A 26,955-nucleotide genomic window follows, 5' to 3' on the forward strand; every position below is an offset into this window, starting at 1 on the left:
TCGCTGCTACCCGTGCCCTCGAGGGGACGTCCGCCCTGCGTTCCCGAGATGATGTCGTGCGTCCCTCCGCGGCTGCGCGGCACGTCGGTGGCTGGCCGCCGGCCACGGGGGTATTTGCACTGTGGACGTGGGCAGACACAGCAGAGGGCACCCCCTTCTCAGCCGGCGGTTGAGTATTTGTCAACACCACTGCAGGAGCCAGAAACCCTGAGTGTTGCCTTCTTCGCTGTAGGTTTCTGCAGGTGCCCCCGGCTTGCGCCGAGGACGAGAAGCTGCTGATAGACATCATACATTTCCTGAATAAGCTGTTGAAGGAGCAAAGGAAAAACCCATCCGTGGAACTTCTCAGCTGGCTTCTGGAATTACTTCTCAGACCTGTGAGTGTTGCTGAGGAATGTGGGAGTTAGGTGTGACAGGTGCTTTATTTGAAAACGCTACGTTGTGGAGAAGTGGAATGTTTACGTAGCCACCGCCAGGTGCTCCTCATGTTGGGACAGAGAGCTGGCGGCCACGTGGCCTTCCTGCTGTGGGTGTGACCAGGTTTGTTGAGTTGGAAGTCTGCAGATGAAAGGGACCTTCAGTCCTGCTGCTCAGCAAAGCCTGCTTCCCTGCGAGTTTTCCGCTGCAGCCGTATTTTGCAGCGGGGTCCTCGGAGCACGGGAGTGAAGACAGGAACTCGGAGAGGCAGGGAGCAGAGCTAGGCAGGGGCCGGAGGGGCGTGGTGACGGCGAGACTGGCGAGAACGAGCCGGAGGCGCTCGCTCACCGTGGCCGTCCCCTGCGGCCCCACTGCGCCCCGCTCTCCAGCTGACTGCGCGCTGAGGAGGACGGGCCAGAAGCTGGCTCGCTGTGTATCGTTGGCCCGTTTTTTCCCCAAACACCCTATGAGTTTACTTAACCTGGCAGCGATAAACCTTCGTACGAGTGGTCACGGGGAAAACCTACATAAAAATGAGAAAAGGGGGCCTAAACTAATGAGAAGATGGTAGACTTTATAATGTAAATACTTTTCATTGTATGTTAATACGTTTACACAGCTTATTTAAAAACATGATTCTCTGTGAAAGTACAAAGCACCGATATGGTGTGAATTAAACATCCTAACTGAGAAGACTTTTTGGTTCAGGGCGCAGAGCCGCCCTGGGGTGCAGCAAGGCCCCCACCCGCCGGCGAGGTGCGCGCGTGCGACTCTGAGTTATCCAGGACACCCTGAGCCCCTGGGACCGTTGGGGGAACCACCACCCACCATCGCCCCCTGGAGAGTAACCGTGTCTCCCGCCCACTTCTCCCTCCAGAGCCCGAACCCGCTGCTGGACCTGCTGGTCCTGACGGAGTCGCAGGCACTCGAGGAGGCGGACGAGGTGCGGGCCGCTGTCAGGCAGCAGCTGCAGAAGGAACTGATGGCCTTTTTCAACACCTTGCTGCTCAGCTTCTCGGCTGTCACTGACAGGTACCGCACATCTGACAGGTACCGCACCTTGCTGGAGGCTCAGGGCGCTGCTGGAGGACCATGTTCTCCTCTGAGTTCCAGAGTCTTACCTCCCACTTGCCGCGGACCGCGGGGGTGGGGGGGGGCCTCGGCGCGGAGCGGTGGGGCGGTCCGCCTGGGTGGTGGCGGAGGGGGATCGCCGGTGCGGCCTGACTGCAGGTTCACACGCCGGGGAGTTGGCTGGTCTCCGGGTCTCAGTCCTCGGTCCTCTCTCGGTGCTCCACGAGTCGCCCAGCGCAGCTGTGCCCGTTTCTGTGGCTCGACGAGTGTTTGTGCATCCGTGCCTTCCACTGTGCTTCTGACGTTTCTCTCAGTTTTTACAATGAGGTGACTTTCACTATTCCTGTTGCTCATTGAACAGTGTAGGATTGATGGCGTACGCTGTTGGTGCATTCACACGGTTGTGCGACTGCCACTATTTAATCGCAGAACATTTTCGTTTCCCCCAGAGAGCCCCTGCACCCGTCACTCAGCCTCTTCCCACCGCCCCTCCTCCAGGGCCGTGGCAGCGAGTACCGCTCCCTCCCTCCGTGCCTGTGGGTCTGACGTCTCTGGGCGTTTCGTATGACTGGGGTCCAACAGCACGGCCTTCTGTGTGTGGCCTCTGTCTGCTAACGCCGTGTGTTCCGGGACCGCCCATTTCACAGCACAAACCGGTGCTCCCTTCCCGCTGTGGCCGAACGGTGCTCCCTGTGTGGACGTGCCAGCCCGTGTTTGTCCGTGTGTCTGTCAGCAGACCTGGGGCTCGCGTCCACCCCGGAGGACCCCGACACCCTGCAGGAGTGCCGCTGCGCACACGCGCACACAGCTGAGTCTGCGTCAGCCGCAGCAGTCGGGGCACGTCCCCCGCTCCAGCGTGTCTGAGTGCCGTCCGGTCTCCACAGCCTCCGGGAAGGGATGTGCATTGAGGAGACAGAGTTGAATGAGCAGGGGGTTAGAAAAGATTGGGGGGTGGAGAGAGAAATCTGGGGCGTGAACTTCTCTTGTGGTACTAATTAGATTGCTTTGTTCCCAACCTGTGAGAAATATGAGTTTATATGTGTATTTTAAAAGCATCTGGATGACAGACAGATATAGGAAAATTATGATCTTTAAAAAGTATAGACCTGTATACCTATAATAGTGGGATGGAATAGGTAATATAGTCCGCAGTTGTCACCTTTGGAGTCTCAGGGTCTGCGAAGCTACAGAACGTTTAGACTTCATTCTGTGTGTTCTTACACAAGGTATCGCTTCTTCTGGGAATCACATCTTTGGACCCATGCCTAGCTACTCAATTTCAGAGATTTTATTTTCTAATAGAAAATGTATCTTATTGTTTTGACAGTTTTATATAAATTGTGTCAAATGTATTGAAACTTTTCATTTTCTTTTATTTTAGCTTTCTGGGAAAAATACATTTTCCAATAAAAATTTCAATTTTTTAATGATAGTAAATGATTGAAAAGTATAGCAATTTAATATATAGCAATTAAACTCATTTAAAGTATGCATTTAGCTTTCCATTCCAGGTTTTCTTATTATTGGGTAGCAATTACCATATCCATTTATATATTTTTCTTTTTCTTTTTTTTAAGATTTTATTTAGTTTTTTTAGAGAGAGGAGGAGGGAGAAAAAGAGGGAGAAACATCCATGTGCAGTTGCCTCTCAGGCACCCCCTACTGGGGACCTGGCCTGCAATCCAGGCACGTGCCCTGACTGGGAATCGAACCAGTGATCTTCTGGTTCTCAGGCTGGCTGCTCAGTCCACTGAGCCACAGCGGCCAGGGCTATGTAGTTTTCAATGTATTGCTGGTACTTTACACTCTATACCCAAGGTGGCGGTCTAACTACGCTTTTCTTTTTGAAAAGTTTGCTTTGAGAGGGAATTTTTTCTGCCTTTTCTCTTAGTTCATACTCTTCTGATACAGTGTTTGTCGGGAACCCTCAGCCGCCAACAAGACGACCACCCGCCACGCCATCGCGCTCGCCTCGTGGCTGATTTTCCCCTTCTCTGCGTACACAGGCAGTGCTTGGAGCTTTTCCGCGTCTTCCAGACGCAGCTGGCGCTGAAGCTGCTGCAGTGCCTGCGTGTCACGGACGCGCCGCACTTCTACGGCCTGCCCTCCCTGGAGAGGACCCTGCGGGGCATCGCCCACCTCACCGCGCTGCCCGGCTGGGGCTCCCACTGCGCCCTCGCCGCGCCGCTGGAGATCTGCGGGAAGTACCTGTCGGGCCTCCTGGAGGTGAGCAGCGGGCCCGGGCCGCCCCCCCGCTGCAGCCCGCAGGGGGCGGTTGTTTGCTCCCCGGTCAGTGAGGAAGACCGCTTCGTGGTACCCTGGTTTCCAAGAAAAATAAACCAAGGCTCACACTTACGTCTTCCCATGAGGGTCATTTGCTCCTTGACCTACGTTGCTTAACCTGTATGTTAGTGTGACACAGCACCCGTGCAGAAAACTCTTAAAATGTGGACTCGCAGCCCAGTGAGTTGCACAGGGGCACCCACGTCCCCGCCCCGCCCCGCCCCGCCCCGCCCCGCCCACACACAGCCAGCAGAGCGCAGCCGCCCGCCCCCCCGCAGCTCCGTGGCCCCTCCCCAGACTGCGCTCCTCTCCCGGAGGGAGCTGCGCTTTGAGTTTCCTGGGAAACGTTTTCTTGCCGTTCTTGGTAGTTTCGCCGTTTACGTGGGTGCGCACACGTACAACCGTGACTGGTGTGCCCGGCGGGTACACGGGAGCCGCAGCCCCGGCTCCGCGCGTCATGGTCGCTGTCGGAGCCGTGCACCCGCTGCCCGGAGGTGGGGCGGGTCTGATTTCACTCTCCGGTACGCTCCACTGCAGTGTTGGGGGCGTTCCTTTGTTTTCTTTTCTTCCAGTTTAGAGCCGTTTGGATGTTGCTGCTATGAACATTCTCGTCTTGGTGAAAATGAGTGTTTGTCGTTTTATTTTCTAACTAGTGTCTGTGTGTGGAAGTATACTTAGTTTTTATATACTAACCATGTACCACTTTGGCAATTCTTGTTTCCAAACTCAAAAGAAAGGCTTTACTTTTTCGTCTTTCAGTGTACTCTTTGAGGTAGTTTCTTCAATTAATTCAAGAAAAATCAGACTGAGGAATTTTTCTTTTAGTCCTATTTTGTTTAGAGCCTTTTTAAAAACATGATAAATGTATATTGTTTTTTCCGTATCCTTTAAGATATTCTTAATTTTTTCCCCTGTAGTCCATTAAAGATGATGCATCATATTGATTTCAAAATGGTAACCTTGAATTTGTGGAAAATTCCCACTAGGTTATGATGCATTATTTCTTTTATACTATAAACAGATGTACTTGGCTAATGTTTTAAATATTATTCTATCTACTTGTGCAAAAAATGCTTTGGAATTATTGCACCTTCTCATGCAACTTTTGTCAGGTTTTAACATTGAAATCATGTCCTCCATGCGTGTACGTAATTTTCTCCTTTTCTTCACACAACGTTTTTCCATCTTCGGAGTAGCTCGTTTGAATTGGTGTTATTTCCACAGTAACTGCGCAGTAGAATTCAACGGTGAAGCAGTCTGGGCCTGGAGTTTTCTTTTGGGAAGGTTGTCAATAAGTTTTTTAAATTTAGAATTATTTAGATTTTGTACCTTTTTGTGCCGACTGTGGTGAGCGACGTTTTTCTAGAATCTTACCTAAAATTTTGAATGCGTGGCCCTAGAACGACTCACCCGATCATCGTGTCTGTGAAATGCCCACCGGGCGCGTAGCGAGGCCCCACTCCCTGGCAGACGCTCACCTTCCCCTTCCTTGTCTCTCGGTGGGACCCCGTGCCTGTTCACGCACCTTCCTTCATTCACCTTTCGTCGTGCACTCACCTGCGCCCGTCCGTTTACCTTCACCCACTCATGGCCGCCCCCCAGTGGGCCCGACTCTGCTCTCCCAGACGGGGACACTCAGCGTGGGCTCTGCGACTGGAGGTCTCTCCTGCAGGTTCCTGACCTGTAGCCGCTTGGGTCGCCGCTATCGCGCCTAACACGCTGCGTCCTCACCGTGTTCGGTGCCTTGGTCTGTTGGAACCGGGCTCGCGAGAATCCCCTTCGGCCCGTTTCCGCGGCCCAGAGCCCCCCGCGAGCCCACCAAGGGGTTTGTACACGGTGGACAGACAGTGGGCAATTTAAGTTACACTGTGTCTTCTGTATGATTTTTAAATTAGAATACGGTTTGAGTACTGGAGTGTGACGTAAATGAATGTACATTAGGTGTATTATTTAATTGTTGTGCCTTCATCAATAAGCCTTGTTTTAAAGGTGATGTGGGTATAAATTCTGCTTCAGATGATGTTATCTAGAATTTCTTCCCAAAAGTAGATCTTGCTTTTTAAGACTTCAAAATCCTAAATATTCTTAGCTGAGGTATAAAATTTAATAGGGATTTTTGTGTAGTCACTTTAATGAAATAAGTTTTTCTCTTGAACAAGTATAAGTACTGAAAAAGTGCAGTATATTAATTAGTTATCTCATGCTTCAAGGTGTCCGTGGTAAGAAATGTGTGAAGTTTTAGAATGGATATATTATGTAAAGACTTACCAAATGTGTTTTAAAAAGTAAGCTTCCCTAGCACATTTAAAATGTAAGTACCTGATTTATAGCATTATTTGTAATGTGAAGGGCGTATGCCTTTAGATAAGAAACATTGTGTGGTTGCTGATGGAAATGTGTCAAATCCCTGAGAAGTGGGAGAAAAGGAGTTGACAGCTAATGATTTAAATAAGCATCTACTTAAATATGACATAGAAATCTGAGATTGCTCAGAAGTGGGGAAAATGTTTGTTTACATTTAAACCATAATTCTAGAAAATCTGGCTTAACCCTGATAGTCCATAGGAGTTTCGTATAGCTAGTAATTTATGAGCGTATTTTTCCACAAAGTAAAAAAGGCATTCATAAACTCTCTTATTTAAAGGAATTAAACATTTGCAGAATGTTATGGGTATTTTCTGAATCACTAAAGTCTCTAGGAAGGACACTATACACTCTTTATGTAAGTTCCACAGGAAAAACATTTTATGATTTACCGTTAACAAATGTTTAAGTATATGGTGCAGTGCTGGTGACTACGTATTTTTTAACTGTGGTGAGATGACAAAATCTCCCATCCTCACCATTTTTAAATGTATGAACTGTGGTTAGGAGTCTGTCCAGACGCGTCGCCGGCAAGCGACCGTTTGTTGGTGCTGAGTGCCCGAGTGCAGCCCCTGTGAGGTCGCCGGCCCTGTTTTCCAGGTCATCACCTCGTTTTACGTGGAGCGCGGCGGGAACGCCATGTCCTTCATGGGGAAAGGCGTCACCAAGAACACGGTCCTCTGCTTGCTCCACCTGTCCCACGAGATGGCGGCCCAGGACCCGGGCCCGGTGAGCCTGCGAGGGAGCGGGTGGGTGCGAGGGGCGGGCCGTGCACCGTGGCGCGGGCCGGGCCCAGGGGCGGCTACTGCGGGGAAACCTCTCACCTTTTCTCCTCAGGAGACGACAGAGATGTTTGACCAAGATGCTTCTGAAAAGTTGCCTATTTACACAGATCTGAATTTTATTTGACATTTGTTTTGACTGACCTCTGCATTGTAGACGATGTTGTTTTGAAATCATGGGGAAAATAGCTGTTCTGAAGAAAAAATGTTATGTTTAACTTTTTAAGGACAAGCCAATACTTTTGTTTGCCTTGTTTTGGCTAAAGAATGAATTAAAGCCAAGTGTTTAGTACATTTTTACTTTGATTTTTTAACATTCAGAGTTACTGAAAACTCCCTCTGTTTTACTCTTGGAAAAGTGGGCCTCACGTGTCTCTGTCCCCCTTTTCCCTTTTCCATCGCAGGAGTGGGTGTCGCTGTGGTCCCTGCCTCTGGGTGGTCCCAGTGAGGACCACGCGCCCGCCCAGCAGGGACTGGCGTGGCTGATTCCGCTGTGGGTGGACCGAGACCCAGAGGTCAGTGAGAAGAGAGATGAGTCCGTTAGGTGCAGACTAAGAAACACATGCAGCAAGTGTACGCATATCCACGTTCATGTTTTCCAAAGTGCGATTAATTTAGTTACTAAACCTCAAAATTCGTTCACCGCTGTGTAATCAGCGTGAAACAAAATACTCTAGGTTGGGGTAAGGGGTAGGGTGGGGGTGGGCTCGAAGGAAAAAAATTTGTTTTTCACAGTCTTGGAGGTTGGAAGTCCAAGGTTAAGATGTTAACATGGTTGGGTTCTGGGGAGGGCCAGGCTTCTTGCTTTCAGATGTATGACTTCTCCCGCCTCTTCTTCTAAGACCACCAGTCCCGTCTGCCTCCACCCTTACGACCTTCTTGAGCTCCCCCGACCTGAAAGCCTGGTTGGTCCTCACACACAGTCACTCGGCGAGTTAGGGCTTCAACATGCGAGTTTTGAGGGACACGTTTCAGTTCACAGCACCACCTCTGCAGTCCGACTCATTCGGATGCAGGGTAAACATATGAAAAATGAAAGAATCGTCAGTTCGATTCCCAGTCAGGGCACATGCCTGGGTTGCTGGCCAGGTCCCCAGTGAAGGGTGTGTGAGAGGCAACCACACATTGATGTTTCTCTCCCTCTCTTTCTCCTTCCCTTCTCCTTTTCCTCTATTAATATAAACATTAATAAAGTCTTTAAAAAATAAAAACTTAAGGATGATAGTACAAAATAATAGGTAGTCTCTTTAAAAATGAGGAATGATCAGGAATTGGCTCATTGAAGATATGTAAGTACCCTCTGCTTTCTTTAGAAAAAGTCTTGTGAGCTGTATTTTTTATTCTTACTTGTACTGGTTTAGACATTTTGTGACATTTCCTTTTGGTTAAGTTTTCTTCCTGTATTATTGCCTTCTTGAGTTGTGGAAGAGGATTTTATTTATTCATGCACTTACAGGACGCTGTTTTTATGTGTCTTTTATAATTCAGGATTGTCGAGACAATGTCATAAAAATGTGATATTTTATGTGACAGGAAAATGAACAGTTTATGTTAGGGAATCAGGTTCTTCGATGTGAGAACATTTCTCTCACCCGAGCAGGTGCGGTTCACTTCGCTGGGGCTGGGGTCCGCTCTGACCACCCTGGAGAGCGGCTGCGTGGCCTTGGCCCAGAGCTGCCAGAACATTTCCGGTGGGCTCTGGGGCACCGCGGTGAACATCCTGCTGGACCAGTCGGAGTGCAGCCTGGTGCGCCGGGAGGTACGCCGCCTGTGTCCGCCTCCCCCCCTTCCTCATGGACGTGCACATGCACGGGGGTGGGCCCGCAGGAAGCCCACGCGAGGTGCTAGTGCGCATGGCAGCCGTGTTACCTCGCAGTGACTGGGGGCGTCCTCTGTTCTGATGGGGTCAGAGCAGACTTGGTGTGTTTCAGCGTGCTAGTTCATCATGCACTGAACAGGTTCACGGGAAAGATACTGTCTGTCACCTCCGTGTCCATGGGTCTCTCGTGTTTACAAGCTTAGTGAAGGGGTTGTCCCCTCTACTCTTTGGACCCCTCTGCGACCTTTGTTAAGTAGGACCCTTCATGCAGAGGGGCTCGTGTGAGAGAGGGGCGAAGATGGGGGTGTGTGTGTGTGTGCATGCGCACAGTGGGTGTGCGGGGGTGACAGAATGGTGAAAATGTATTTCTATTTGCTCATTGCCACCAGAACTGTTTATATTTTATACAGATCTTTTTTTAAAAAAATTCTGGAGTAAGAGAAAATATATTTCCTGATGAAACAGTTTCAGCCCTGCTGGTGGTCCCCAGACCAGAACTGCAGGCCCCTCAGCATCAGCACGCTCAGCACGTGCAGCCACCCCGGGAGGGCGCTTTTGTTACTAAGTTCCGGATGCTGGCTGTTTCAGAGACGACCACAAGATGGCAGTGTTGACTCTCTTCTTTAATTCCAGGCTGCATTTATCCTTCAGAATCTCCTCGTGATTCCAATGCCGTCAGTCATTATAAAGGATTATACTTGGCAGGTGGGTGACTTCCAACAATTTATCAATCAGTAGGTATTTGGGATTGATTGATGGTAAAGTTTCAGCATGTATATATTTCGTTCCTGATGAAGTTTGCTCCAGGCAGCAGGGTCTCTTAAAAGGAAACGCAGAACCTTTGGGGCGCCGGGTCAGGTTTCTGGGTTCTCCTCTGGGGCGGTGAGGGGACTCGGAGCAGCCGTGGTGGGCGCCAGGCTGGTGACTGTGACGGGGCGCTTGCCCACGGGGCCGTGGCGCTGCCTGGTGTCTTTCACCTGAAGTGCAAAGTGCCTGAGTTAACATCCTCGACCTCACAGGAGGGCACCGGAGGGGTGCGGCCCGTGTAGTTTGTGTGATATTCTGTGATTAGGCTCCGCGTGTTCCGTAGAAAAGCCGTGGAGGTGTGTGTCATCAGTGCGGTCTCTCTGGAGATGCGTTGTCTCTGTCCTGTTGCTGCCGATGGGAACTTGCTCGCCTGGTGGCGGTCGGCTCCGCCTGTTTTCTCCATTGCGGAGTCATACTGCAGTTCTCCCTCTTGCAGGAGGTCCTTTTGAGGCTGTGTGAGTCTGCTCGTGCAGTTCCGCATCTGCTTTCTCGGTACCAACTCTTCCTTGTCGGTGCTTGTGCAAAGCGGCTACTACAGAATGATTGCCAGGTGGTGGCTTTCCGATTCCATCACTCCCGGTGCATTTGTTACATTTCACTGGGAGGAAGAGCTTTCCTTTCTTCCCCGTTTACTTACTCCCTTTTTTGTATTATTTACACCAGTGTGCGGTACGGGCTCCAGGACCCTTAGTTCGTTTCCTGGGTTATAGTCTGCTTCTGTCATTCATTACGTAGACGTTGAAATTGCTGCAAGTCTGGCCAGGAGGACCCCCTCCGTGAAGCCTTGCGTCCTTTTCATGTGTCTGCGTCTGCCTCCGGGCCCTTCCTCACTTTCCGTGTGGCCAGACGTCGGGACTGCCCAGCCCCAGCCTGGAAGCAGACTCCGCGCAGAGAGCCCGGGTTTCCTCAGACGGAAATCTGGTGTCCAGACGTGCTCGCTGCTCCGGGGCGGGGGCGGGGGCGGCGGGGGCCGTCACTGCTTCCGTGCGCTCTGTGGACACCGCTCTGGACGGTCTGCATGTCAGCTTGTGTGCGTGGGTTGGAGAGTGGGGTCATTATTAGTTATGGGTCATTTTCATAGTTTAACGTGATATTGTCGTTGCATATTTTTCATCTTTTACTGTGTTCATCACAAGTCATGAGTAGTGTTGATTTCACAAAGCAGTAACTACTTAGTGTCAGAGGAACAGCATCATTTTAACTCTATTCATAATTGATACATAGTTACGGATTTCTTATGTAATTAGGGCCATTTTTCCAATCTCTAGATGGCATTATCACATTCAAAATTTTTCTTATATATCAAAAATTTTTTTCCTTGAAAACATTAAATCTCTGCCCTTCTTAAATGTAATTCCCGTTTTGTTTCTAGTCCGTTTTGAAGCGTCACCGCTAACGGGTGTATTAGCGCTCCGACACTGGGAGTGAACTGTGTTTGAACAGTAGTATGACAGCCTACTGTGTCCTTGAGAAAAGTGTTTTCAAATGAATGGGTGTGTCCTGTGATGTGCTTGTCCAAAGCAGTTAGTACAGAGTGATGGCTAAGTGCTGGCAGTCTTCTCCTGGTGGTTTGGAGAGTTTCCCTGCTTTGCACACGGTCGTTGCCCACGCTCCCTGGCTGTTCTCCGCTGACCTGCAGCCCCGGCCCCCACCTGAGGGCAGGGCATCCGGCTTCCGTACCACGCACGGCTCTGTGGGGCGGAGCCTGGCCTTTGCGTGGAAGGCAGAGCCAGGCTCTGGCCCTCGGACCTTTGGTCACACGTGGAGAGCCTGAGTCAGGCCCCGCTGTGGCCCCGGGGCTGGGTGTGGCTTCCCTGCTGCTGGGAGTCCTTCCTGCCGTTAAGGAGCCTTGGCCCCTAGGAAGCTGGGGCCTGTGGAGGGGGCGGGTCAGGCCTACTGCTTAGTTAGGGTAACTGGAATAAAAACGAATGTGTACCTACTCCAGATCGCTTGGTTTTCTTTGAGAAGTTAAAACGTATTTTGAATGAATTGTCTGACTTTTTCGAAGAAATGATTTTTCAAGTAATAAGTGCATGTGGTTAAAAGAGCTAATAGAGCTTACAGTGAAATTCACCGCCTCTCTCCAGTCACAGAGGCACCTTCCCCTCCCATTGGTTTTAGTTCTGCAGCTTGTTTGCAGGAGCGTGTTTGTCCCGTGACTGCGTGGGCACGCGGGACGCAGCTCACTGAAACAGTCCCCTCCAGTGTAGCCCTGCTGCTGCTCCCACCTGCTCCCCTGGCCGCCCCTGCGGCTGCGGGTCTCGTTTCCTGTGGGATGCGGCCCCGTCTCTGGGCTCCACGAGGAAGGGAAGGAGATGCGGCTGAGCTGTCCCTACCCCTTCGCTGGTGTCTGCTCCGCCCTGCTGCTGCTAATCTTCGCCAGTTCTATCATCTTTACCCGTTTTCCCTTCCCCTTCCCCTTCCCCTTGTGTAGTTCGGGTGCCTTTGTGTTCTCCCCAGCAGCCTCCACTGATCTGTGTGGTTTGGCTCCAGAAAGGGAAAACCAGCGATTCAGCACGGAGCCAGTGGCCGGGCTGCGGTGGCACGTTCTCCGTGCGCTTCCCGGGCCGGGGGCTCCCCGGCCGGCAGACGGGATGCTTCCCTGTGTGTGTGTGTGTGTGTGTGTGTGTGTGTGCCTGTGTGTGTGTGTATACGCGCGCGTGCGTGCCTGTGCACATGTGTGTAATTACAGAATTTACTGGGGTGATTTTTCCCTCCTGGAGTTTAGATTGCACTGCGATTTTTTATCAGAGCACGTTTTTCTAAGCTCACAACCATCCTTTTTCTTTAATTAGATTTTTTCTCTTCTACTAATCATCCTCGAAATGATTGTATTCTTATCTAAGAGCCAGTGTACGAGTGATACACTTATGAGCTCTTGCATGTTAGAAAGTTTATTTCAGTTGCACCGGAGTGATTGCTGGGGCTCGTTACCAGACACCCCACGGACGTTGCTCTCCGTGAGAATCTGTCTGTGCCGCCGTCTCCCAGCGCCCGGGGCTGCGGATGACCAGGTGGACGGTCATCTGGCTCTGGCTCTTCCTGCTCGTCCTGGCTGACCTTCTCTTCCCATCTTCTCTCACCTCGCATATTCTGGAAGTCACGATCATCTGTCTTTTCTATTTCTCCTGCTTGACACTCATTAAGCTCCTTAATTGGAAGATACAGATGTGCCGTATCGCTTGGCTCTGACAGATTTTTTGAATTTATTTTAAAAATCACTTTTTCTTTTTTTTTCTCTTTTATGTTTACACAAATTGTAGGAGTTCCATATTAAGCCTCCTGAATTGGTTTTCCTTGTACCCTTTTACATTTCTGTGTCTCAGTCTTTATTTGCTGGGATATTCATGCTTTGTTTCATGTCAGAGTTTGTTTAACTTCAGTCTTCGTAAACCAAATAAGTTTCACCTTGCTTTCGAGGCAAGGAACAAAAAAAACAGGTTCTAAAACTTTATTAGGTAGATTTAATTTTAAATTTATGTCTCATATGACATTTTTGTTATCTTTATAAATCTTTTTTCTTTTTATGTTAGTAAGAACTAGAGAAAAAAATCAATTTTAAAATACATGAATACACGAAGGATAAGTGTGATTATTTAATTAGACATCTTTATGATGATTATACCCCTTTATAGAATAGCTACTACAGGCCTACACGATAGTTTCATGTATAATTTCTCACTGACTCTGAAAACACTTGTTCCCAAGGAAGGGATGGACTCCCGGGGACAGTAGGTTTCCCCCGCCTGTCCTGGTCATAGACGTTACAGCCGTCGGCCTCAGGAGGCCTTCAGGAATGAACAGTCGGCGGGTTAGGGGCTCCGGAGTGACGTGTCTTTGACGTTTACACGGTTCCTGCTTTCTCACGTATTTTTCTTACACTTTTGTCAGTTTTGCCCTGTGGTGGTAGCTCATCCAGGAAGCTATTTTACAGACACAATTTTGCAAAAGTAAAAATTTTGAATAATTTTATGTAATGTGTGTGTAATATTTTTAAATTGTTCTGGGCATTATGCTACTCGTTTATTAGTAGCTTCATTTCATTCATGTATTGCGGTGTGAGGTGGCCGGGGAAGTGGCAGGTGACGCTGACTGTGGACCGCGGTGGGTCTCTGTTGTTTATCCAGAGTGTCAGTAGCCACGAAGACTCATTCTGGCTGCCTGGGTCACACGGTGTCTGTTATTTTAATACTTACCATTCTGTGCAGGTTGTGAAATAGCTTTTTGTAGTTATGGCTCAAGCGCATAATTACTGGGTGAAGTTGCGCCATTCCACAGACAGATTTCAGACTGACCGGCCCCTGGAGAGACAGAGGGCGCCTCTGTCGTCGGTGGCCCCTTAGGCGGCTGGGAGGTGACTAGTTGGCGTCGCTGCCGTCCGTGTGGCAGGGTCGGGGCGTGCGGTGTCTGGGGCCCCCCAGGTTCCCTGAGGAAGGATGCAGTGAATCGCCGTCTCTCCCTGTCGCCCCCTCTCCCCCTGCAGGGCCCCTGTGTGCACGACGAGGACTCCGGCCTGTCGCTCATAGGAAAGCCCGCCCTGCAGGCCCTTCTGCATCACTGCCATTTCTATGAACACCTGCAGCAGATGGTGAGGCAGTGTCACCTGGGGCTGTACATGTGTGACTGGAAGGGCCCTGCCCCCGACCGAGCATCAGACGGCAGCGACTTGAATGGTGAGCACGTCACCTTGGTGTTTTTATAAAACGTAACACCTTTTAGCCCTGGCTGGCGTAGCTCAATGGAGTGAGCACAGGCTGCGAACCAAAGTGTCGCAGGTTCGATTCCCAGTCAGGGCACATGCCTGGGTTGCAGTCCACGGCCCCCAGCAACCACACATTGATGTTTCTCTCTCTCTCTATCTCCCTCCCTTCCCTCTCTAAAAATAAATAAATAAAATCTTATTAAAAAAACAAAACACCTTTTAAATTGTCAGGAACCAGAGTGTTTGCTACCGAATGTTGAAACATAATGACAAGTACACGGGAGAACTGATTCTGTCTCCGGTCCTGCTCCCCCAGGGATGTCGCCTCTGCCGCCCCGTGGCCTGGTCTCTCCCGTCCCCTTGCTCCGGGAGCCGGGTGTGTGTCACAGGATTGCTCGTGTCTTACGTGCATTTTTGTCTTCCCTTCTTTCACGAAACATCGCTGAAGCGTTTTCCTGTGTTATAAATTCTTCATGGAAACCACCTTAAAAATCCTATAAATGTTTCATGAGGTGTTTCATGACCTTCAGCACAGTTTTGTGCTTTCCTCTACTGTTGTCCCCAGCTTTAGAAAGGTTCTTCCCAAGCACTCAAGAATAAGACATTTCCCCTACTAAATTTTCTCATTTGTTTTGCTAATGAATCCAAAAATGTATTTGTGTTTGGCGTGTTACTCATTTGTCAAGAAATCTTATTGAAACCTCTTCATTTCTATTTGTAGATTCTCTTGGATTTCCTAAGTATAAGACCTTAGAACATCTAATCATTTATGTCTTTTAATAATTTATAATGACTTAATAATAAAATTATATTGAATTTTAAGATTAATTTTATGTAATTTTAAAAAATCTTGACATAACTTCACATTTACAGAAGAGGTCCAAGAATAGTAGAAAGAATTCCCAAATGTGAATTTGGGAATTAATTTTATTATACATGCCCCCTGTGATGGGTGTGTGTATACATGTTTATGAATAAAATGTATTTATATGCATGGATATATGTATGTGTATGTTTTTCTGAGTCAATGAATAATAAATTATAGCCATGAAGTGTTCTTTTTTAAGATTTTATTTATTTACTTTCAGAGAGGAGAGGAGAGGAGAAAGAGAGGGAGAAAAACGTCAATGTGTGTTTGCCTCCTGCAGGCCCCCTACTAGGGACCTGCAAACCAGGCACGTGCCCTCACTGGGAACTGAACTGCCAACTCTTTGGTTCGCAGGCCGGCACTTAATCCACTGAGCCATACCAGCCAGGGCCCAGGCGTGAAGTTTCTGTACCTTGAAACATTTAAGTGTAAATTTCTAATTCACTTTTCTGCCTACTCCTTGGAGGACTTACGAGGGATGTTCTAAATAAATGTCCCTGTTAGGAAAGTGACCCACTCAATTGTTGGGGTGTCTTTGGACCCGTGTTACTGAAGGCACGGCCGTGAACCTTGAGTAGGGACATCTGCTGTGAGTGTGTCAGCAGTGCACGTGTGTGGCTGCCCGGTTTGGGTGTGGAGGAGGCTCCTGGATGAGGCCCCAGGAACTGCCTTGATGAGCACGTGAAAGTTTGGGAGCTGGTGCTCTTGATAAACCGCATATGAGTAAGCTAAAGGACATTCAGCTAATTGTCTGTAAATTTTTAGTAAAACTAGCTCTGTATACAAATCAATTAGGCAAACCTTTCCTTAGTTCCTGATTGCTTTCATGTAGTGACTGTTTCTCTGTTAATTGCTACAGTACCTATGAGACATTCATGGTGACAATCTCCTTGTTGTCACAGGCTTGGACGACTCCTTCAAGTTCTGGAGTGCTCCGTCTAGAATGTCCCATCAAGATCGAGATCCCAGTTCTCTCTCCACCTCGGAAACCATGGTACCTCCACAGAATTCCCAAGTGCTTTTCCTGACCTCTGAGAAGCGTCGAATTCACCCAGTGGAGCGGTGGCGTGGCGGGGGGTGTGCGGCTTTGTTTGCCGTGGCAGCCGCGGCGGACTCGAAGTGCGGCCTGAGCCTTGCTCGTGTCGCTGCCCTGGATGATACCCTTGGAGATGAGCTCGCAGCCGCTCTCCTGTCTTTTCTAAAGAACTGAAACGTCCCCGGTGTTCTTCGGTGGTTAGTAGGAGAAGAGGGCAGGTCCCAAAGGGTTCGTAATGCTTGATGCCCCTGACCTGTCTTTGGCTTCTGGCCGAGCGATTTGGAGATGGTCACCCCCTCGAATGACTGCGGTGCTGATGAGCACGTTCCTGCACACTCGTTCGTGTCAGGGAGCAGCTCGTCTGGGTGTGCAGAGCACCAGAAAGTGAGGTGGGCCTTCCTGCCTGTTTCCCCTTCGCGAGGTGCTCGGTTCTGCAAAATTCAGCACGCCGAGCGTTTCTAAATAATAGCGATCCTAAGGTTCCTTTGCTTTACAAGCAGGCAGAATCATTTATTCTTGACTGGGAAACATCACGTTCAGCTGTGAAGTGTCGTTGGAATAATCACGGTGCTGTAGAACCAGGAAGGCCAACGCTCTCACCTGCTTCCAGGGACAAAGAAGTGTGAGAATGGTGACGTTATTCAGGCATTAATAGGAGCTACTTATGGTACAGTTTCTCAGGAAACTGGTACTTTTTGCTACAGTTTTAAGAGTTTTTTTTATCTTTTGGAGACTGGAGAGAAGAGTGTTTTTTTGTTTGTTTGTTTGTTTTTTTCCCCATTGCTAACCTGCAGCTGTACTTAGAGTAGTTGCCCTGGCCTCCACTAGGTGTCGTGCTTTGCCTTCCGAGCTGGAACGCCTCCCTGTCTGCGTCTCAGTGAGAGGAATGATGCTGTGACTGAAGGCAAAGAGGGTTATTTAACTCACCTGTGCTTGAAAGCGCTCCTCAGGTTTCCCTGTTTGTTAAAGGGCTGCCGACTAACCTGGAAATCTTCGCACATTTTTCAGTCGTTCGCTCGTAGTGAGACCCCAGCAAACACTAGCCGCTGGGATTAGCTTTGAGCTATCTCAGCTGTGTTGTAGATGTCAGGTTATGTTGGTCGTACACAGAAACACTTGAGTACAAAAAGCAAAAGCAAGTCAAACTTTTGCACTTCTCAAGTTTATTATAACATAAATCTCAGAGACGAGGGTACTAGGTTTTCTGAGAAGGGCCCTGGACATGTGTTACTTGTTGTCATCATTATTTGCCTAGGGGCACCTCTGTCAGTGTGGAGGCCTCTGGCTCATTTGTGCTGGGATGGCACCTGCACTTAGAGAAGCGCGTCCCGGGGACACCTGTGTAGGGCGCATGCAGTGGCAGGGATAGGTAGAACATTCGTTCTCTTTTGTGTGCAGAGCACGTGCTACTTTATAATTATCCTTTTAAAAATTATTAGGAAGAGCCAATAATAATATGTATTGTACGTTCTTCTGTGTTTTGTACTCATTTTGGTGTGTTTGAAGTTTTCCAAGCTAAGTAATTACAGAGTTACAGCCGTTGCTCTCAAGGGCAAACATGTCAAGAAACAGAAACGTGTTGAACTAGATTTCAGCAATTTTATTAGGCAGCAATCTCTCACTGAAGTAAGTGAAATGGGTTTGGGTCTGATTAAATGTTTGTACTAAAATACATGTTCTGAATTTTGGTAAAAGACCAATTATCTTATATAATAACCCTTCACGTGTGGAGCCAGCCTGACCCGGGAGCTCAGGGACGTGCCTGCACGTGAGCTGTGTGCGGTCACACGTTTGGTGGGTGGGTTCGGCGGTCAGGGCCGCACCGCTGGAGGGTGGTCAGTGGACCTGTCCTCTCCTCTTCGTCCTCCATGGTGTCTCCTGAGCTCTCTTGTTTTTATGTTGCATACATGTCAGTCATGACGAGAGTGTATGCAGTTAAGGTGATTTCAGCTTCCGGTGGCTGTTTGCCTAGAATCCACGACTGGAGATTGTGAAGCAGGCCAGAGCGTTTCTGCTCTTGGACACGTAGAGAAAGGTGTCCACGTGCAACCTAACGCTCCTTAGAAACTTCTCAGATCTTATTTGTGTTACGCTTGAAACATGGAAGTAGATTTCTACCCTCTCTTTTTCTCACATCACAGACCCTCATTGTCTTCCTGTGTCCTCTCTTAATTTTTTTTTTAAATCAAATAACATGTTTAGGCACCAGTGCTGTTTTTGATGAAAGAGGATGAAAGGTATTAGGAAATCCTTTTGAAAAATACAATATGCAACTCCTGAGTTAACTTTTGAAAAATTTTAAAGTCTCCAGTGAACGCTTGTTTCTGTAAGGCAGAACACAGAGAAAACGGTTTTTGGCCAGTTGATGCATTTTGTCTGTCTGACAGGAAACTAGGAAAATAGTTTTAAACTCAAATTCTATGTTGATGTGAGAAGTGACTTCGCTATTTCCAGCTGTTTCAAAAGGACTCTCTTGGAGCTGTGACTCTCTCAAAGCTGCCTATGTTGCAATGCAGTACGATAACTTCTTTAGCTACCGTACCTGTTTCGGGATACCCCTCCGCGCACATCCTGCTTGTCCCTCGATGTCGGTGCTGTGACCCCCACAGGCGCGATCGCCGAGAGTAAAAGCGTGTTCTTGCTGCTCCGCAGGTGGCACCCTCCTCGGGGAGCTCGGGACTGTCACCGCCAGCGCTGCCCTCGGCCGCGTCTCTCCCGGAATCCTCCTCGCGCAGCCTGTTTGTGGCTCCAGGTACCTCCGGGAAGAGTCTGCTCGGTACTTGCAGAAGGAAAAAGGACAAGAAGCGGGTCCAGATAGATGTTTTGGCAGTAAATGTCTAGATAAGAGCAGAGTTGAATAAGCTCCAGAACACAGTGTCTAGATCAGAACAAAATGAAGTGTCACAGAACATGATAGAATCAATTAGAATAAATAGATCTGAAAGCAACAAAACCAATCCTCCTAACTATAAGCGGGAATTTGGCCTCCCACCGAACAGTCTGATCGAGTGTGGGGCTGTGTTAGTTGAGCACAGATAACTGGGGGGGCTGGTGGATGTTTGTTAACTCCGTGTTTTCCCTCCGTGGGAAGAACAGTTCGGTTTCCTGCAGGAGCCCACTTGGAGTGACGAGAGTCGGGTCCTGAGTATTTTTCTGACTGTGCTTTTACTGTAAAGCACGCGGAATGCATTGGGCCTCTTTCACTGCAAACGCGTGATGAGTAGCCTAGGGTTTATTTCTATTAATAGCAATATGTACAGTGTTACACCTTGCCTTAGGGGCTGTTTCCAACTCCATTATGCTTCTAAATATAAGTACACGTACATATATGTTTATACTTGAAGGTTACTACTTAACATTAAATTCCTAACCTGTAAGGAATAGGCTTTTTTCTGAAAAGGTTTTATTTATTTATTTTTAGAGAGAGGGGAAGGGAGAGAGAAGAGAGAGAAACATCAATGTGTGGTTGCCTCTCTCACGCCCCCTACTGGGGACCTGGCCTGCAACCCAGGCATGTGCCCTGACTGGGAATCGAACCACTGACTCTTTGGTTCGCAGGCTGGCACTCAATCCACTGAACCATACCAGCCAGGTCAGAATGTACTATCTTAAAAAAAAGATAACGTTAAACACTGAAGAGTAAGCATCTGCTGAGAAAAATGCTTTCTAGAACTTCAAAAATACTTGAGACATTACTCTGAATTTTTATTTCAGTACTTGCTCATAACTTCGTAAACCATTTCCCATTTTGATTTTTAGTAGTTTACGTTGACAGTATACAAAAGTGAGGAAGAAGTTACTTGATTTTCTTGAGAACAAAGGGACAGACGCAGATTGTGTAAGTAGCTAAAGACACACGAGTGTGAAATGAAATCTGATAAAGAATTTCATGAGTATTTGCCTCTGAACGTGTGTCGTGTTACTCTTTTTTGAGACACAGCTCACATGCCACCTTAAGTGCGCGGTTCAGGGGTTCTTAGCGTGTTCACGGCGTTGTGCGGCCGTCACCACAGTCAGCTTTAGAACGTTTCGTTTCATCAGCCCGAAGGAACCCTGCATCCATTAGGGGTCGCCGTCCCGCCCCCACTCTCGCCAGCCCCAGGCCGCCACCAGTGGGGACATTTCCTGGAAGTGGAGCCCTGCAGCACGTGCCCTTCGGTGGCTGCCGTCTCTCACTAGCGTGAGGCCCTCGAGGCCCGTGGTGTGGTGGCACGTGTCAGCGCCTCGCTCCTTTTCATCTCCGAAGGGCGCTCCCCGGCCTGGACGACCCCTGTGGTTTGCCTGTCCCTCAGTCCTTCAGTCGTGGGCGCTGGGGTTTCCCCGCTGTTGGGCCGTTGGGAACAATAATGCTGCAGTCACATACGTGCAGATTGTGTGCGGACGTGCAGGGGCGGGCCCAAGCAGGTTCCAGTCGTGAGTGCGTGAGACTCAGTTTGTTGTTGTGTGTTGTTGTGTGAGCTGTTGTCTCTTTGTTGTTGTTTTATATCCTCATTTTTGATTTACCTTTCCTATAATAATGACTGGTAATTTCACCCTCTTTTGCCCACCCCTGTACGCTTGCGTGGGTATTTCATTTTGTCATTCTTGATTTGGATTTAGTTTATTTTCAAGGATTGAGCTTAGGACGTGTGTTCATGGACACTGTCACCGGTTGCCAGTCACTCCAGCGTGTGCATTTGACAAAAAGCTTTTCAGCCTCTTTGTTGGGTCTGTCACACGTCTTTGAACCTGGCCGGAAACCCAGCATTGCCTCTGTGCTGGCAGCGAGCCGCAAGGCTAGGGCAGTTTTGAGTGCTTTTGATGTCTTTCTGAATCCCGTCTTTTTAAAATAGTATTCAGATGCAGTTTTTTCTTTTTTCGTGATAATGAGATTTTAGTTCCCTCAGCTGGAACGTCTGGCAGGGTTGTTCTGTGAGGCTAGTCAATCATCTCATTGCTTGCGCTGTGATTCCTGAGTCACTTGGGAACGATCCTGTCCCGGCGTGGTTCAGGGCAGGGTGACAAGCATTTTCTCTCGCACACGCATCAGGGCCGCTCCGGACACCAGCTTTTCATCTTTCAGTTTAGTTTCTGACTTCTGTTCAGGAAAAATTCTTCTATGTTATAAGAAAACCATTACCAGGGTCTCTCGAGCCAGAAGCTACATTTGATTAATACGGTTTAATCATCACAAAGTAACAGTGTTTATCTGTTTGGGTACTGTGCATATGGACAACTGGGATAATTCTGTCCAGATAAAATATAAAAATTACAATAGATACATTGAGTGTGAATTTCTTTAATGCTCTGCCCCTCCCATTTTACTGGTATCCTTTCTTCTGTGTGCTTACCCTGGACAGACGTGCTGAAGATATGTAATACACGTTTTGTGACTAGTATTTAAAATTCTCCCTCGAAACCATTTGAAGTATTTCTGGGGAATTACCTAAATTTAATTTTCCCAGTTTTATTTGATTTAAAATGTCAGATCTTTCTTGGTGATATATATTCTCAGAGTGCCTTCCCAAAGGAGTTAATAACTACAGAGGGGAAGTTTTGTCTTTTATAATCACAAAACTAGGAAATTAACAATGACGCAGCCATATGATGTATTCTGTAGACCTTTTCCAAAGATTGCATATTGTCCCATGAATGTCCTTTGTAGCAGAGGAAAAAGTTCCCTTTCTTGTCCGGGTCCAGGCCGGGGTTGGCTGCGCACTCAGCTGCCCCGCCTCTCGGGTGCTGAGAAGCACTCCTCAGCCTTGCTTTGCCTTCCGGACCCTGGCCTTTGTGACAGTCCCAGGCCAGTTGTGCTGCAGGAGGTCAGATGTCTGGCTGTTCCCCCGTGGTGAGACTGTCAGCGCCTCCTGCAGCAGAACCGTGGTTCCTGCCCGTCCTGTTATTGGTGGCGTTGACCTTGACCATCTGGTTCCGGTGCGGCCCATACGTCTCCCCGCTGCGAAGGCCCCAAGTGGAGCACGCGGGACTCCCAGCCGTCTCTGACACGTGCAGAAACTTTCCTCTGACTGTCAGACTGGCCACTGTTGCACAGGACCGCAGGGTGAACAAAAGACGATGTTTTCTCTGCGTGCTTTCCATCCCAGGTCAGGCCGAAACCGTGTCCCCCCGGCTTCCTCGAGACTCGTCCCTTTCTGCTCCTTGGCCCCGCCCGTGCGTCCTGGTCACCCCGCCCCTGCTCTCCGCGGTGTGCAGCCTCTGCGACAGCCTGCTGGTGATCGCTCCCGGGGACACCGCGCACGCCTTCCGACAGGCTCGGCTCCTCGAGCTGCTCTGCAGGTGAGGGAGAAGCAGCACTCCGGGGGGCGGGGGCGCGGGGGCGCGGGGCCCGGGGCCCAGGTGGGTCCCGGAGGCTGTATCCGGCCGCTGCAGGACTGTGGGGGGGGGGGGGGGGGGCGCGGGGCCGAGGTGGGTCCTGAAGGCTGTATCCGGCCGCTGCAGGACTGTGGGGGGGGGGGGGGCGCGGGGCCCAGGTGGGTCCCAGAGGCTGTATCCGGCCGCTGCAGGACTGTGGGGGGGGGGGGGGGCGCGGGGCCCAGGTGGGTCCCGGAGGCTGTATCCGGCCGCTGCAGGACTGTGGGGGGGGGTGGGGGGCACGGGGCCGAGGTGGGTCCCGGAGGCTGTATCCGGCCGCTGCAGGACTCGGGGGGGGGGGGGGGGGGGGGGGGGCGGGGCGCGGGGCCCAGGTGGGTCCCGGAGGCTGTATCCGGCCGCTGCAGGACTGTGGGTCCCGGGCGGACTGTTCGTCCTCTGCGGGCTCCTCCGGCTGCAGGGCTTGCTCCGCCCGGGTTGCCCTGACAGCCTTGGTTGTAGAGTGATCAGCCAGCCACTTGTATCAGTTCGTTACATTGACTGTTTGGCTCCCCTCGGAACGAATCCTGACTTTGTACAACTCAGAGGTTCTACACCCCGTTTGCCCTCCGCCACACGTGGGGACTGTTCAGGCCCCTTGGTCCTTCTGGCCGGAAGTGGAGGAGTTGGGGATTTTGCCCCTAGTGGTCATATCAGAGGAATGCCCACGGTTTGAAAATGCATTTCTAAAATTCATTTGGATTTATTTGGTGATGGGAGACTGAACTTTTTACTAGAAAAAAATCCTCATAAGTTTTGGGGAAATCATGATTTGGGTCTTCTGTTTATCTATAGTACCAATAGGCCTCTGACATAACTTTTAACTTATCGGTGGTGCAGTCTAGTAAGAACGGCCGGGGGCGTTGAATCAGCCCACCGTAGGGTCCGGTTGGAGCTGGTCCCCTCGGCAGCGCTGCAGCCATGGCCCCGGGTGTCGCTGACGACACCTGTTTAATGGGGTCAATGTGAGGGTTACAAGCGATGCCTTTCACATGGTTTCATTAGACATTTTTCTTTGAAATTCTTTGCTTCCCACTTGTGTCTGATAAGATCTTTTCCTGTGCTCTGAAATACCTTTTTATAAACATGTATCGACTTTGCTTTGTGAAAACCCTTTCTCTTGAATTCTATTCAAGGTTACATTCTGACTTCAAATTCGGGTTTATTAATCTTTAACAAGAGGCCTGCTAATCATCACAAGATTTTTTTTTTCTGTCCCTGACAGCGTCGCCGACGCCACCCTCATAGAGAGCTGTGTGCAGGAGCTGAAGGCCCCGCTGCCGTCGTCCCCCCCAGCGGGGCACACGCAGGCTCAGGTGAGGGGGCCGCGTCTCCTTCCTGCCCCCGGGGCCCGTCTGTGCGTCCCCGCGCTGTGGGTGCCGGGGACAGGAACCCCGCCGAGGCCGCACTGCCTGTAGGAGGGCAGCGAACACCTCTCCGGCTGTCCCTGGTGTGGTGGGGTCGTGTGAAATAGGTTCCTTGACATTTTCGTCTTTGGGGCACAGAAGGGAGCAGGGGGTTTGGAGACCTGGATTCTGCTGCTGGTTCCATCATTAACGAGCTATAAATGTTTCATCCAGGATCTGGATCTCTTTCGGCGCCATGTTCAGGAAGGAGGAGGGGTAGCAGCCCCTCGTCCCCGTCAGTGATTTTAGGCTCTCTCTGTCGTGCTCACCTAGAGTGGCATTGTTCCAAGTTCTCTGTGTCTCTTCAGAACCCAGTCTGATAAGAATACATGAATTATTTTTGAGTTCTTGACTAGACAGAATATTTAACGGTTCTTTGGGTAGTTGTGGCCGATAGAAACGTCACCTCAAAATCAATAATTTTGTAAGAGGGGCTACAGGATGCGTGTGGGGTGAAGGCGTAGGTGGACCAGCCCAGTCTCTCCCGCTTTGTGACATTTTCTCTGAGCTTTCGGAACGAGGCAGACCCCCGACAAGGGTGAGGAACATGGCGCTCTGCCTCCGAGTGCTCGTCGGGGTTCCAGGGGGCAGGGAGCTGGCCTGTCCTTGGGCCCCGGGGACCCCAGGGCCCGTGCAGGCCTGTCCCTGGCCGTGCTCGTCCTGCCCTCGGGGGTCAGTGAGTGCTCGCAGGAGTGAGTGTGCACGGGGCGCTTGTCGTGCTAATTCATGTGACACCACAGTCACTTGAAGTGCCGTCAGTGGCCTCAGAGTGCGGTGGGATGAATGAGTGTGCGGTGTGTGCACACGTATGGAGAGGGGCCTTCAGAGCTTCTCTCTGATGTTGATGCGTGTGCGCAATTGCATTTCCCGGGGGTCACAGATAAAGGAGACATCGCAGCTTATTCTTTACTTTTTATACATCCCGGAAATTTTCTTAAAGTACTTTTGTCAGTTAATGCTTCTTATAATATTACAAGCAACATTCCAGAAATGGTTTTATTGGTAATATTGGGGCAGATCAAATTTTTCTTTTGTAATTAAGAGTAGTATTTTTATGCTGAAGAGTGGTTGAGGGCAGACATGCGTCATTTGCATTTTATTTGTAATAATAATCAGGCTAGTGGGCTACCTGCCCCAACCCCCCAGGTTGTGCCCTTTGAAGAGTGTTTTGTAATTTTTCTTTTTTTTTCCTGTATAAAATTATAGGCTTTATGGCTTTGGAATGCCCTTTGCTGCTTCTCTGAGAATATTGATTCCACAATTTAGCTACTTGAAAAGTTCTGAGGCTTGCTTTCTCTAAATGGAAATTCAGTTGGCTTCATAAATGTCGTTTTGTTTGGTGGTGTTATAGTCGGTGGTGTTAATGTCCCAGTTAATGATGTGCTCACGAACAAGTATAAAAGTCACATGGACAAAAACTAGGGGCGGGGGGAGATGGAGGGAGGAGGGGAGGGCTGGATGGGTGGGCTGGGATGGGAGTAAAAGACAGAAAACTGTACTCGAACAATAACTAAAATAAAAATAAAAAACAATGCCCCGTCCACTGTGTATTCATTTGAGGTCTTTGAAAGTTATGGTTACTATCTTCTTAGCTTTTCTATTGCCGTGTTGACAAAGAGGTTCCTTCCAGTGCGTAGAAAGTAGGGCACCTCCTCCCCGAGGCGGGCCCCCTTTCACGTCCTGTCCTCGCCGGCAGGTGTCGTTTCTGCTTGAGTACCTGCGCTCCTTGTCCCGGCTCCTGCAGTCCTGTGCGGTGGTGGACCCTGACCTCGTGCTTCAGGGCGGGCTTCTGAACCCTCTCGTCACCAACGTTGTCAGAGTTCTGGCCATCTGCACCGGCGACCTGTTGGGTGAGCTTTATTGTTTCCGTTCGGGAGGGGCAGGGAATACCGCAGGGGGACCTCTGCACCAGTATCGAACCTGTCAGTTATGCCCGGTGCTGAAGAGAAAAATGTCACTGACATCCGAATGTACATCTACTAAGTGGTCAAGTTAAAGGTTATTTTCTCATATCTAGTGAGAGTTAAAAGTCCACTAAAATATTTTTTAAGAAATTAACATTTTTTTCTGGAAAAATAAAAGTTTTGAGTTATAAAAAAAGTAATTTTATAAAAATTGATTATGATTTGTAATGTTCATATGTAATTTGGTACATTTGGATATATGAATAAATTACATTAGAAGTTCTTCAGCAAGCATAGTTATAAAGTTAAATGTTAATAGTTTTTTAATTTTTAATTTAACTTCCAACTGAAATGTTTCATTTAGCTGCCTTAAGCCTGTATTGAATAAAATTAATAAGCTTTATACTTACTCTTTTTATGTGTGAAGGGCAGACGTAGGGATAGTACATCAGCGATGCAGTATCTGTAGAATTAATATTTCACGGGGCTGGTCGTGAGAAAGCATTGGCCTGAAAGACTCCTGTAGAACGGGTGGTAACGAAAGAGTCGAGAAAGACAAGGGCTGTTTCCAGGTGCCCGGTGGGTGCTGCAGCACACCAGGGGGGCCGTCCTGGTTTTGCCCGGTGGTGGAGGTAGATGCAGGTGGGCGGAGCCTGCGGGTGGGGTGGGCGGAGCCTGCGGGCGGGGTGGGCGGAGCCTGTGGCGGAGAAGGCAGCCTTGAGAGAGCAGCTGCCTCCTGCTTTCTTTCGGTGCGAAGCGGAGGGGAGGGGGAAGGCTGCCCGGGACGTCAGCCCGGGGCAGAGCCGCAGACCCTCTTCTGCTCCGTGGCCTTGGCACGTTGTTGCCCCCCCAAGGCTGCAGGAGGGGGAAGGAAACCGGGGAACCTTGGCTTCTACAGAAGCGGCACAACACTGACATCTTTCTACAAAGTGCCCGATAAGTGCTTTTGAAGTTCTGGCCTCACAATCAGTGTGTCACACCCCGTGTCTGTTGGATGTGCTTTAATGATGAGAGGGGATTGGGAGCGCATATTTATTTGTCTGTAGGAAGAGGGGGGAAAGATCTATTTAAGAAGCAATATAAAAGAGAAAGTAATTGAAGTAAATTCATGCTGAATTGCATTTGGCCCTGTCTGACAAGCACACACC

At 49.4% G+C, this 26,955-nt stretch overlaps 1 protein-coding gene across 1 annotated transcript in view; it reads left to right on the top strand.

The window, feature by feature from the left end:
• The window catches only part of RTTN (rotatin), an 87,444-nt gene that overhangs the window by 41,353 nt on the left and 19,136 nt on the right, over positions 1-26,955 (top strand). The window contains exons 26-38 of the mRNA XM_028524605.2: positions 233-377; positions 1,295-1,449; positions 3,495-3,714; positions 6,736-6,864; positions 7,322-7,432; positions 8,518-8,676; positions 9,370-9,441; positions 14,027-14,216; positions 16,016-16,107; positions 18,802-18,901; positions 22,233-22,425; positions 23,723-23,813; positions 25,600-25,753. Of these exons, the coding sequence (XP_028380406.1) occupies positions 233-377; positions 1,295-1,449; positions 3,495-3,714; positions 6,736-6,864; positions 7,322-7,432; positions 8,518-8,676; positions 9,370-9,441; positions 14,027-14,216; positions 16,016-16,107; positions 18,802-18,901; positions 22,233-22,425; positions 23,723-23,813; positions 25,600-25,753 (1,811 nt within the window). The remainder of the gene's footprint in view (positions 1-232; positions 378-1,294; positions 1,450-3,494; positions 3,715-6,735; positions 6,865-7,321; positions 7,433-8,517; positions 8,677-9,369; positions 9,442-14,026; positions 14,217-16,015; positions 16,108-18,801; positions 18,902-22,232; positions 22,426-23,722; positions 23,814-25,599; positions 25,754-26,955) is intronic.

Source organism: Phyllostomus discolor, chromosome 9 (assembly GCF_004126475.2).
Source record: "Phyllostomus discolor isolate MPI-MPIP mPhyDis1 chromosome 9, mPhyDis1.pri.v3, whole genome shotgun sequence".
Classification (NCBI taxonomy): Eukaryota; Metazoa; Chordata; class Mammalia; order Chiroptera; family Phyllostomidae; genus Phyllostomus; species Phyllostomus discolor.